The sequence below is a fragment of the Montipora capricornis genome, chromosome 13 (assembly GCF_036669925.1).
Source record: "Montipora capricornis isolate CH-2021 chromosome 13, ASM3666992v2, whole genome shotgun sequence".
Lineage (NCBI taxonomy): Eukaryota > Metazoa > Cnidaria > Anthozoa > Scleractinia > Acroporidae > Montipora > Montipora capricornis.
This window is the reverse complement of record NC_090895.1, coordinates 26,122,061-26,132,060: the sequence shown is the minus strand read 5'-3', so window position 1 is coordinate 26,132,060 and position 10,000 is coordinate 26,122,061. Positions and strand designations below refer to the sequence as shown.

The 10,000-nt window shown below is 40.9% G+C and overlaps 2 protein-coding genes across 2 annotated transcripts in view; one reads left to right on the top strand and one right to left on the bottom strand.

The window, feature by feature from the left end:
* Window positions 1-4,266, top strand: part of LOC138028221 (uncharacterized) — an 11,855-nt gene extending 7,589 nt beyond the window's left edge. The window contains exons 2-3 of the mRNA XM_068875672.1: window positions 1-56; window positions 615-4,266. The exon at window positions 1-56 is cut by the window's left edge and continues 580 nt beyond it. Of these exons, the coding sequence (XP_068731773.1) occupies window positions 1-56; window positions 615-2,785 (2,227 nt within the window). The 3' untranslated portion in view covers window positions 2,786-4,266. The remainder of the gene's footprint in view (window positions 57-614) is intronic.
* Window positions 4,267-5,571: 1,305 nt separating this feature from the next.
* LOC138028803 (uncharacterized) lies at window positions 5,572-6,942 on the bottom strand. The gene has a single exon (XM_068876423.1). It carries the CDS (start codon window positions 6,887-6,889, stop codon window positions 6,008-6,010), a length of 882 nt encoding a protein of 293 aa, XP_068732524.1. The 5' UTR covers window positions 6,890-6,942; the 3' UTR covers window positions 5,572-6,007.
* Between the last annotated feature and the right edge of the window lie 3,058 nt (window positions 6,943-10,000).

Below are 10,000 nucleotides of genomic sequence, written 5' to 3'. Positions count from 1 at the left end.
AATTAAGGACAAATTGAATGAGTGGGAGTGTCTAAGGAAGACTTCTGAAGATGCAGGTCAGTTTTGGGGAGCAAAAACTTAGGGTGCTGTTACAGTAGTATTTGAAGGACTGATGTCTTATGTAAGTATAATTTTTTTCTTAGCTGCTGATTACCATCAAAATTAACAACTGCATGGCATAGTGTAGGTTGGGTGCCGGCATGAAATGTCGAGTGTTGTTTTTCTGTTCTATCGTTTCCCTGATTGTTTCATTGGCCCTGAAAAGCCTTTTTGGGGAGTGGAGAATGGTGGTGGGTGTAGGGGTTTTTGACGCCGCAATCTTTGTTGCGGTTGAACCTTCCGTTTGACTTCAACTAGTTTGCTTTCCCGCGCGCCTGGTTACCTCAGAGATATAATAAATATCTTACTAACCTCGTTTTCTCCGTCCGTACTGAAAGTTACGGATCTTCCTTGTTCTCCGTTGATTTATGGCCTAAGTGCGAAATAAATCGACGGGGATAAACTCTGTCCGTAACTTACAGTACGGACCTCGTACTCGGTTAGCAAGGTCTCTCCTCCTTTACTTCCTACATTTTTTTCATTTTTAACAGAGTTTCTTTCTTTCCTTTTTTTAGGTCTACTAAACGAAATGATGACAACGCAACCGAGAAGTGAGTTACCAGAAGAGGTTTCCAACATGCATGGCCGCTCTGCGGAGGTTGATATCATTTTCCAAGCCATCTCAGATGATAGTCCTTTTGCTGGAGCCCTTGTCTGTGGAATTCCAGGAATAGGCAAGTCTACTGTTGCTATTCGGGCTGGTCACCAGCTAAAAGACAAATGTCAAAGCATTGTAAAGTTTTGTACTTTGAGAGACGTTCGTCAACTTGAAATGGAAGGTACATGTAAAATGGAAGGTGAATGGAGGGAAATTTTGAACGTGTGTGATCCTGGACATCAACAAGCCAACAAGAACCCTCGTCATGTCTTGCTCAGCTGGTGCAGGCGTCTTGAAGGTAACATAGTCCTTATTCTGGACAATGCGGAAGATTCTATGGAAGATGGAACCATAGAATCGTTCAGTGACATGCTGAGAGACTTGAGGATGTGTTCTGATTCTAAAATTAAATTTTTGATTACTTCAAGGCGATCCGATAAAGTTTTGGTCTCAGACCTAAAGCTTAAGTATATAAAATTAAACCCTTTGGGTGGAAAAGAAAGTATCGAAGTTTTGAAGGATGGCGCTAAAATTTCTTCGGATAACCTCCCCAAGGTAGAAGCTCAGTTAAACAAGGTAGCCGAACTCTGTGAGAACATTCCACTGGCACTTCAACTTGCAGGACCCCTGTTGTCATCAGAATCTGAGCACGATTTTGAAGAGCTTATTCAAGCACTGGAAAAGAACCCAACAGAAACGCTTGGACACGGTCTTCAGCAAATGATGGAAATAGCATTTGAAAAACTTGACAGGCCTCTGAAGGATGCACTAGTTTGTCTGTCGGTGTTTGTTCGATCTTTTGACAAAAAAGCAGCCGTAGCAATGATTGTGGATAATTGTGGTAACTATCTGACGAAACTGAAGCAAAGGTGCCTGATCCAAAAACAGGGTCATCGATACCTTATTCACCTACTCATTAGAGACTATGCCAGGCAGGTGGGAAAAAGAGATGACTTTGCTGATATTTTGGCCTATGGCCAACAGAGATTTGTCGAGCACTTCCTGTCGCTTCTAAAGCCCAATTCCGACAAATTCTGGGGCAAAGACACTTGCAAAGAATCATTTGACTTGTTCAATGAAGAAAGAATCAATCTTGAGTCGACTCTTACAGAGATTTGGGGGAAGAAAATCAGAAACTGCAGGGAACTGGAAGTCGTTGTTGATAACTGCCAACAATTGGCTTCCTACCTTGAATTCTGTGTTCCCTGTCAGCTTTATTGTGGTTTTCTAGATGGTCTTCTACATTTTGCCATAAAGGAAGGAAAAGTAACAAATCAGGTCGAGATATTGCTTCTTCGTCATAACGAGTCAAGGAAGCATGGCAGTACTAGTGAAGAATTTGTTTGCCGAGCCATTAAATTGCACGATGAACATCCTAAACTTTTTAAGAAGGCGTCTCAGGTTTTTTATCTGAGTCATTATGGCAGACATATCTCACAGGACTGTGGTCGAAGAAAAGCGCAACCTATTCTAAAAGAGGCGATCAGCATATTTGAGGAAGAAGACCTTGGTAGCACCTTTGATAAGGGCAGAATTCTTGTACAGCTGGGACATAGTGAGAAATTTTCAGAAAGGCACGAAGAGCCTCGTAAATACTACGAGGAAGCATTGAGTTTTCGTCAGGAACATTATGGACAGCATCTCTGGACTGCTTTCGCCCACAAGGACCTCGCAGATTTCTGTTTGCTTCAGAAAAAGTTGGAAGAGGCTAAACATCACTACCACAAAGCTATTAGCATTCTGAAGGCGGTTGAAGTATTGGATCAGAAAGAATCGATTCCTGTGTACGAGAATTTTGGAATATGCCATCAAAAGAGTCAAAACTTTGACGAGTCTCGAAGAATGTTTGAGAAAGGGATTGAAATTGCTGATTCCACCATCGAGGGAAACCACGAATGTAAGGTGGAGATTAAGACTCGCTTGGCACTGCTTCTGGACGAAGGATTTCCCTTAGAAATTGCAACAGCAGGCAAAATTTGCGAAGAAGTTCTCAAGATGGGCGAAGACCTTGAAATGCAACAATGGCCCAAAAAGAAAGAGCTTCAAAAGCTCTACAGAGAGATCCAAGTTGTACCAAGCCCTCCATAGCTTATATTTTTTTCTAAAAACCTTTTCTGAAACTTTGTTGTGGTAGTTTCTCTGCCGCCTTGTATCAAACATGTGCTTTAGGGATTCTTACTTAAGGGGCCTTTTTTTTGCGTGTAGTGTTACCAATTACACGCCCCTACTCAATATGGAACTTACCGTTCATCCAGAAATTACTCAAAGCTTTGTGACACAAAAATGTCTGTTGAGCATACATAATTTAAGTTAAAAACAACAGGGATTACACTTTGAAAAACTGTTAGGCTAAACAGAGCATGGAATCCGGAATCTATTAAATGGAATACATGATTTATTTCGGTGGAACCCGTGAGTTTGGAATCCAGAATCCACCGGCTGGAATCTGGAATCCGAGGGCCACCTGGATTCCTTTACACAGGGCGAGAGTGGGGCACATCTAGACGAACTGGTACACTGCCCCTTAATTAGTGAATAAGTATAATTATTATGAGTACATAAAAAGAGATAAAGACGAAAACAAAGTAAAGTAAAAAAAAGTAAAGTAACCATATTTGACGTCGATAACTCGTAACAGTAATTCAACTGACAAACCTGAGGTCGACGGTGCGCTCATTTTACTCCCCCCTCCCCATCAGTGCTCCGTTTTACGGGTATTTAAAACTACTTAGCTACACGGAAAGGAAAGAAGTCGAAACAAGGATGCGAGATCCGGGAATCCAACTCAGGACCTCTTGCACGAAGACCGCGAAGGTCTTGAAAGGAAAGAAGCAACTACTTAAATCAATTAGAAACATTCATTAGTATTGAGCAAAATGATGATAAAGTGCATTTTAAAAAGTTTTTTCGTTGGCTTTATATTTTATGGATTGGGGAATATCATTCCAAAATAATTTACCGATAATTGTTGGACAAAGTAACGTCTAGTTTGTTCGAAATGAAGTTATGGCTAATTATTTTATTTGTAGATGAACTTGGCTGTGTTATAATCATGTAGCTCATGTACTAATGAAATATGAAAAATGAGAAATTTTTCATTGTTTAAGCAATCATATTAAAAGAAAATAGGTGTTAAGTTTTACAATATCAAGATTAATATAAAACAAATTTCTCCTTTTCCCAAATTTAGAAAAAAAAAATGAAGAGTTCGATGATCACTGATTATAACAGTATTATTGATCATTAAGTTATACATACTGTATATGTTATTTCTTTAGTGGTTAGGTAGTTAGTAGCAGTTAGTCTACGAAGTAATACTTTTGATATTAAATTGTTGTTTCACCGCTGTATTGTTTAGGTAAATTTTAAATTATTTTTCTTTGGGTCACCTACTCGATTAGTTCCCTGAACTGTTAGGGTGTCCCAAACTTTCGCACAATTGCTGTATTTTAGGAATCTGTGATTACGTTGTTTTTAGATGTTGTAATTGTCGTAACATTAATTTTCTGTGTGAGTTAAAATAAAAATTGACTTGACTTGAGGAAATCTCAACAAACCTCAAGATGCATAGTGAGGAGTAAACTAAACGTTACTAATAAGCGTTAGGTGTGTTGATAAGGTATTACGAAAACATTTGTGATTACTGTTCCGATCTACCATTGTTGGTACGCCCTTCCCGATTTGTGCTGGGCAGTTTTTGAGCATTTTCTTCGGTTTCGGTTTCATTTAGCGGAATCGTGAGCAATTCAATTGCATACTGCCCAAAATGGAGAGAAGTTCTTTGCATTTTGTGGGGAGCAATTGAGCGCCTTATTGGATTTCAGGCCAGTTTGGCTAGCAAACTTTGTCTTTTGGAACCTCGAGGTTGCCCGAAAGAAAGAAACTGTGAGTTTTAGTGTCTTGACTGAGTAGCTGACAGTTGGGCGTGCGCCACTTATCCCCAGCAAACGCGCTGGGATAAGTGACGAAATCCACTCGTTCCGACTATTTTTTACTCGCGGCTCCCGTGATATACATTTGAATACTACTCTCGAAGACACTCACGCGTGTTTTTTCATCCCGACAACTACAATGCAGGTCATAATTGTTGAGACACTTCGCACGTTTACGAACAATTTTCCCCTCCCCCCGCACCAATGTTGAGGTTAGATGGGCCGGGAAACCACTTTCGTGCAGTGGCGCCCAGCATTGCCTGAACATTGGAAAGTGGGGTAGTTCGGTAAATGCATCAAACATTATTTCAAGCTGTTAGAATTCTGAGATTGCTTGAAATGGATACCTTAGTCAGTTCTTGTACTTCTTTCAGAAGTGTCCCAAGGACTTTTGACCTGCCGCATTATAAGAGTAATTGTCGTTTGGGAAATGTCTTTCTCTGGGAATTAATTCAAACTGTACTTTAATGCTACAAAATCCTTTGTTTCGGAAAACTGCGGAAGGACCTAAAAAATCCGAATCCTAGACAGGACTTGAACCTACAACCTTCCTAACACCGGTAGAATGCTCTGTCCGTTGAGCTAAATAGAACTCCTACATGTTTCAAAGGTAACTATTAAGGTATGCTAGTGGGAAGGATGGAAACATCTAATTTTGTTGGCGCATGCCTTTGTAGAGCTCCGCTGACCAGCGGGACGCATTGTCCATTCAGGACCTCTTCAGGACCTACTAGATAAAACGATCAAGCTACCCAGGTGTTCGAGTATCTTAAATTAAAGGTAGAGCATCCGATTGGTATTACGAACTGGTTAGGTTCGAATCCTGACTCGGATTAGTCAGTTTCCCAGATCTTTCCCACGGACGCATCGCATGTCACGCTATTTTACTCAAAATTCAAAACACTAAAGGAAGTCTTTGCATCAATGAAGACCAAGAAATAATGCTGTAGTTTTGTTGCCAATGGCCATTGAAATGTACTGAAGCTGTTCTTTGTTGTTTGCAACCAAGGATGGAGGGGATGGAAATGGATTGAAACTTGAAAAAATTGGCCAGTTTTTTCAAGTTTGGAGACGTTGTCCTCTGAAAAGTTAAATACGAATAGCTCTCTGTGCCATATTAGATTTCGTGTCATCTCAGTGAGCTGACAGGAATGTTATACGTGTGAGCTTTAGAAGTAATTTAGATTTTTTACCCAGTTTTGACCCAAAAACAGTAAATTAATTACACCCGTTGTTTCGCTTGAAAAGGGTGGTTGCTGAAAAATGAGGGAAGACGCTTAGAAAACTACTGACAATGTCGACTTTTAACGCACTGTTACTTTATTTTTAATTTCTACAGTTGTCTCCCGATAAGTGCCGTCTATGAAATTATCATGATTTAGATAAGTGGTTTCACCATCACAGTCAACATACGGGTCGATTTCAATGGGATCGTCACAGTTCCCCCGTTTGGGTATTTCCGCTCGTAAATAGGGAAGTCTGTAGGAGAGTGACATCCGCCATGTACAATCTTCTCTCCAGTGCTGACGAACGTCGAGGGTAGGATGTTATGGCGATTCAAGCGCGAATCAATAGCCACGTATACTATTACGGGTATGTTCACATCAAACTTAACAGTGGTCTCGTCATTGGGGCCCCGGAGATGCGTCAGGCCGTAGTACTTCGGGGGGATATCAACCATTTCGTAGCATTTCCGGTTTGTAGCAAATTTCTCTTTTTCTCGAACCATGCTTATCTCTCGAGGGCTGCCAGGCGGGAAAGTGACTTTCAGCTCTGCAAAGGGGCGAACGTCATAAGCGTTGTCGCGGAGAAAGATGCCCGTCATGCGAGATGTTTTGAAACTCATTGTCACCAAGCCAGGACCATGAACTTTCTTGCTTCTGTAGATAGGAAATTTGACTCGGTCATGACAGCCTCCTAACATCAGTAAATCTCCGGTTTTTTCGTAGTCATCTCCGTGGATATACGAAGAACGCGAATCGATGGCGAGATAAATGATGACCGGGACGTTTACTTTGAATAAAATGTCCCCCTGTTTGTCATTCAGTCCACGCACATGGGTTAAACCATGGTACAGAGGTGAAACATCTTCCCAGCGATAGCAATTACGGTCCGTCGCGTATTTCTCCCCGTGACGCAGCATAGCTATTTGCAGTGCCCCATAGCCCGTCACCGATAGCGAAGTTTCGATGTGGATCCCGTTTGACGCGTTGACCCCCAAAAGTATAACCAAAGAGCATAAAATCCATGAAGAGGCCATTGTTACGATGAAGTTTGCTTCCCGTGTCTTGACTGTTTTATTGGTCTAGTAGACCTAGTACACTCATCAGCTTTTAATTTGCAAACGTGTTGAAACGTGAAGGCGATCATCGTATGTGTCAGAATATGTAAATTACTTTTCTGAAACGAGCGAATTGTACTGATAGGTATTTCATCAAGGCGGTTTTCACAAAATCATCATGTTACCGTTTCGCGCTAATGAAATAATCACTAAAATAGTAAATTAGCGAGGAAAAAAAATTGTTGAACTATTGAGCATTTGAACCAAGTATTGTGACTACGTTGTGTAGACGTACAACGTGTTTGATCCGGGGATCACACTGGCGTTAAAATGAACAAATGTGTCGCCAATTTTTTGTGACAGGAAACCTACAGCGGTCTACGGCTGTAATAGTATGAAACAAAGTGGCTGGGATCATTTCATTTTTTGTTTATTTCAATTTTAACAGGGCCAACAACATCAGAATAGTCCAGAATTTAATAATCAGAGCTGAGAGACTTTGTGAGCGTAAGAAAATTTACAATGGGTAATACTTCTAACCTCAACACCACTCTTAGGCCCGGTTCAGACGCCGTACTTCACATGAGCCGAATCGAATTCGAATTTAGGCCGACCCAAATTAAATAATCCCGGCTGAATTAATTCCGACGCCGAACTTAATTACGCGGAAATTAATTCACAGAAGCGTACTATGACTGAAGAAAATTGCAAAGTTGTAATAATTTATGCATTTGATTCGGCTCATGTGAAAGCCACCACGTGGATATACGAAGGACACCTATCAGTGGCGAGATAAATGATGACCGGGACGTTTACTTTGAATAAAATGTCCCCCTGTTTGTGTTTCAGTCCACGCACATGGGTTAAACCATGGTACAGAGGTGGAACATTTTCCCAGTGAGAGCAATTACTGTCCGTTGCGTATTTCTCCCCGTGACGCAGCATAGCTATTTGCAGAGCCCCATAGCCCGTCACCGATAGCGAAGTTTCGATGTGGATCCCGTTTGACGCCTTGACGGTCAAAAATCTAACGAAAGAGCATAAAATCCATAAAGAGATCATTGCTGCGATGAAGTTTGCTTCCGGTGTCTCGACTGTTTTATTGGTCTAGTACACTCATCTGCTTTTATTTGCGAACATGCTGTTAATGCACTGAATGCAATTGAAACTGGCATGCGTCTCATGCGTGCGACTCAATTTCCTCGGGGTGCCAGATAAGAGGATAAGAGGTTATTGGCCCGTGAGAACCAAACAGAACTAAGGAATCCAGTAATCGTATAATGAATTATAGAATTTATTTTGATCTTATTCGATCTGAAATTAAAACCATACAATTTACGATGAAATAAAAGAAAAAGATCACGTAAAATAAAAGGGCAGTACAATAAATGATGAGCGAACAGACCACGCCGTCGGTAAATCACCCGCACTAAATAACAAAACAGCGAGAAAAATGCACTTACTTCGTGAGAGGATTCCAAAGTTATCCTGAATAACCCTAATACTTCGCTAAAATTCTGCCAACTTAAAATTACGTGTCAAAGCGACTATGAGGACATCCACACTGTAAGCTTAACAATGCTAGTCAAAAAGGCCTATAATATATTGATCACTGTAACTAATCACTGAGTCATTCTTATCATTTCCTTTGTGGTTAAATACCGAATTTAGAATTGCTCGTCACGCAACTAAATGTCACTATAATATAAACAGTTATGTTAACCAGAAATGACGCAACATTCAGAAAAGTGGGAACGGCTTTCATTTTAGAAGTTTGAATAATTTTCCGCAAAGAATACCATGCCACTGTTATTTGCAAAAGAAAAACAACTGTTGTATTTAAAGATCGCCAACTATTAAGCCAAACAAACGTGGCAGGATGTTAGTAGCTGCTTCTCTCCTCTATCCCTTCCTTCATAATTTTTCAGGCTTGCTTGCAATGACTAACAGCGGCAATATTTTTAACTTCTTTTTCCTGCATCCCTATTCCGCAATTCAAACTAAGGGTCGATCCTCACCGCTAACAAAGTCTCGTTTTGTCCGGGGCTAAATTATTTGCCCTGGAGCATCCGCACTGCCTGTTTACAGCTTATCAACACTTATCCTACTAACTATGCTACAGGGGAGTCTGATTTCTGGATTGTGAGATCTGATGGCGATACAAATAGTAACTGTAACTTGTCAATGACGCCTCTCATGAAAACAAAAGAAAGTAACAAGGACAAAAAGGCAGGACAGCGGCTCCTTCGATAAATTTGGCTGAGTCAAAATATTTTGTTTGCAGGACAAACCATCCGCACTGATAAAAGTTATGTGTTGACAAATGTTTTGGCAAAAACGAACAGTTTTTGTCGTCAGCGCCGATCGACCCTGTTCACCGGAAATAAGTAAGAGAGGGGGGGGAGGCTAATCCGCTTTCGAGCGGTTTTGCTTATTATTTCCTACCCCGCTAACCTTATATTTTACCCGACTTGAATTTCCTGATTTCAATCAGTTTCCGGTTGTTTATCAACATGGAAACTGGCCTATTCCACACTCTGAGTAGGTCGGGATGAGTCGCAAGAAAACGTCGAGCGAAGGCTGGGGTAGTAGAGCGGCGAAATCTTTAATGGTCTTTAATTGGACAGTTGCTGTTTTCCCTGGTGACTGGAAATGCGCGAAAGTCACCCTGGTTTTCGCTTTACGTCATCGCCGCCATGTTGCTGGAAGAAAACAAAAGATCGCTCATTAGCTCCTTCTGTTCGTCCACCAACAATTGTATATTACATCACTATTATTTGTGCCTCCAGAGATTGGTTGCAAACCATCTATTCAAGCAAGGAAGGATTACCGTACCATCTCTGTAATCTCTGTGGTATTCGAAATAATACCCAGCTGTACTCATACCTTCCTGTAGCTTTCCTAAGTCAGCATGATTTCGAAACTGAGTGATACGCTTACCCTAAATACGACTAAGACTGAATTTATATTGATCACGGGAAGATAAAAGCAGTAAGCTTCCTTAAAACATTTGTTGTTTGAGCCATCAATGGCTCTCCCATTCATAGTAGTAATATTCGATGCTGATCATGTTTTCATGATAGTCAGTTA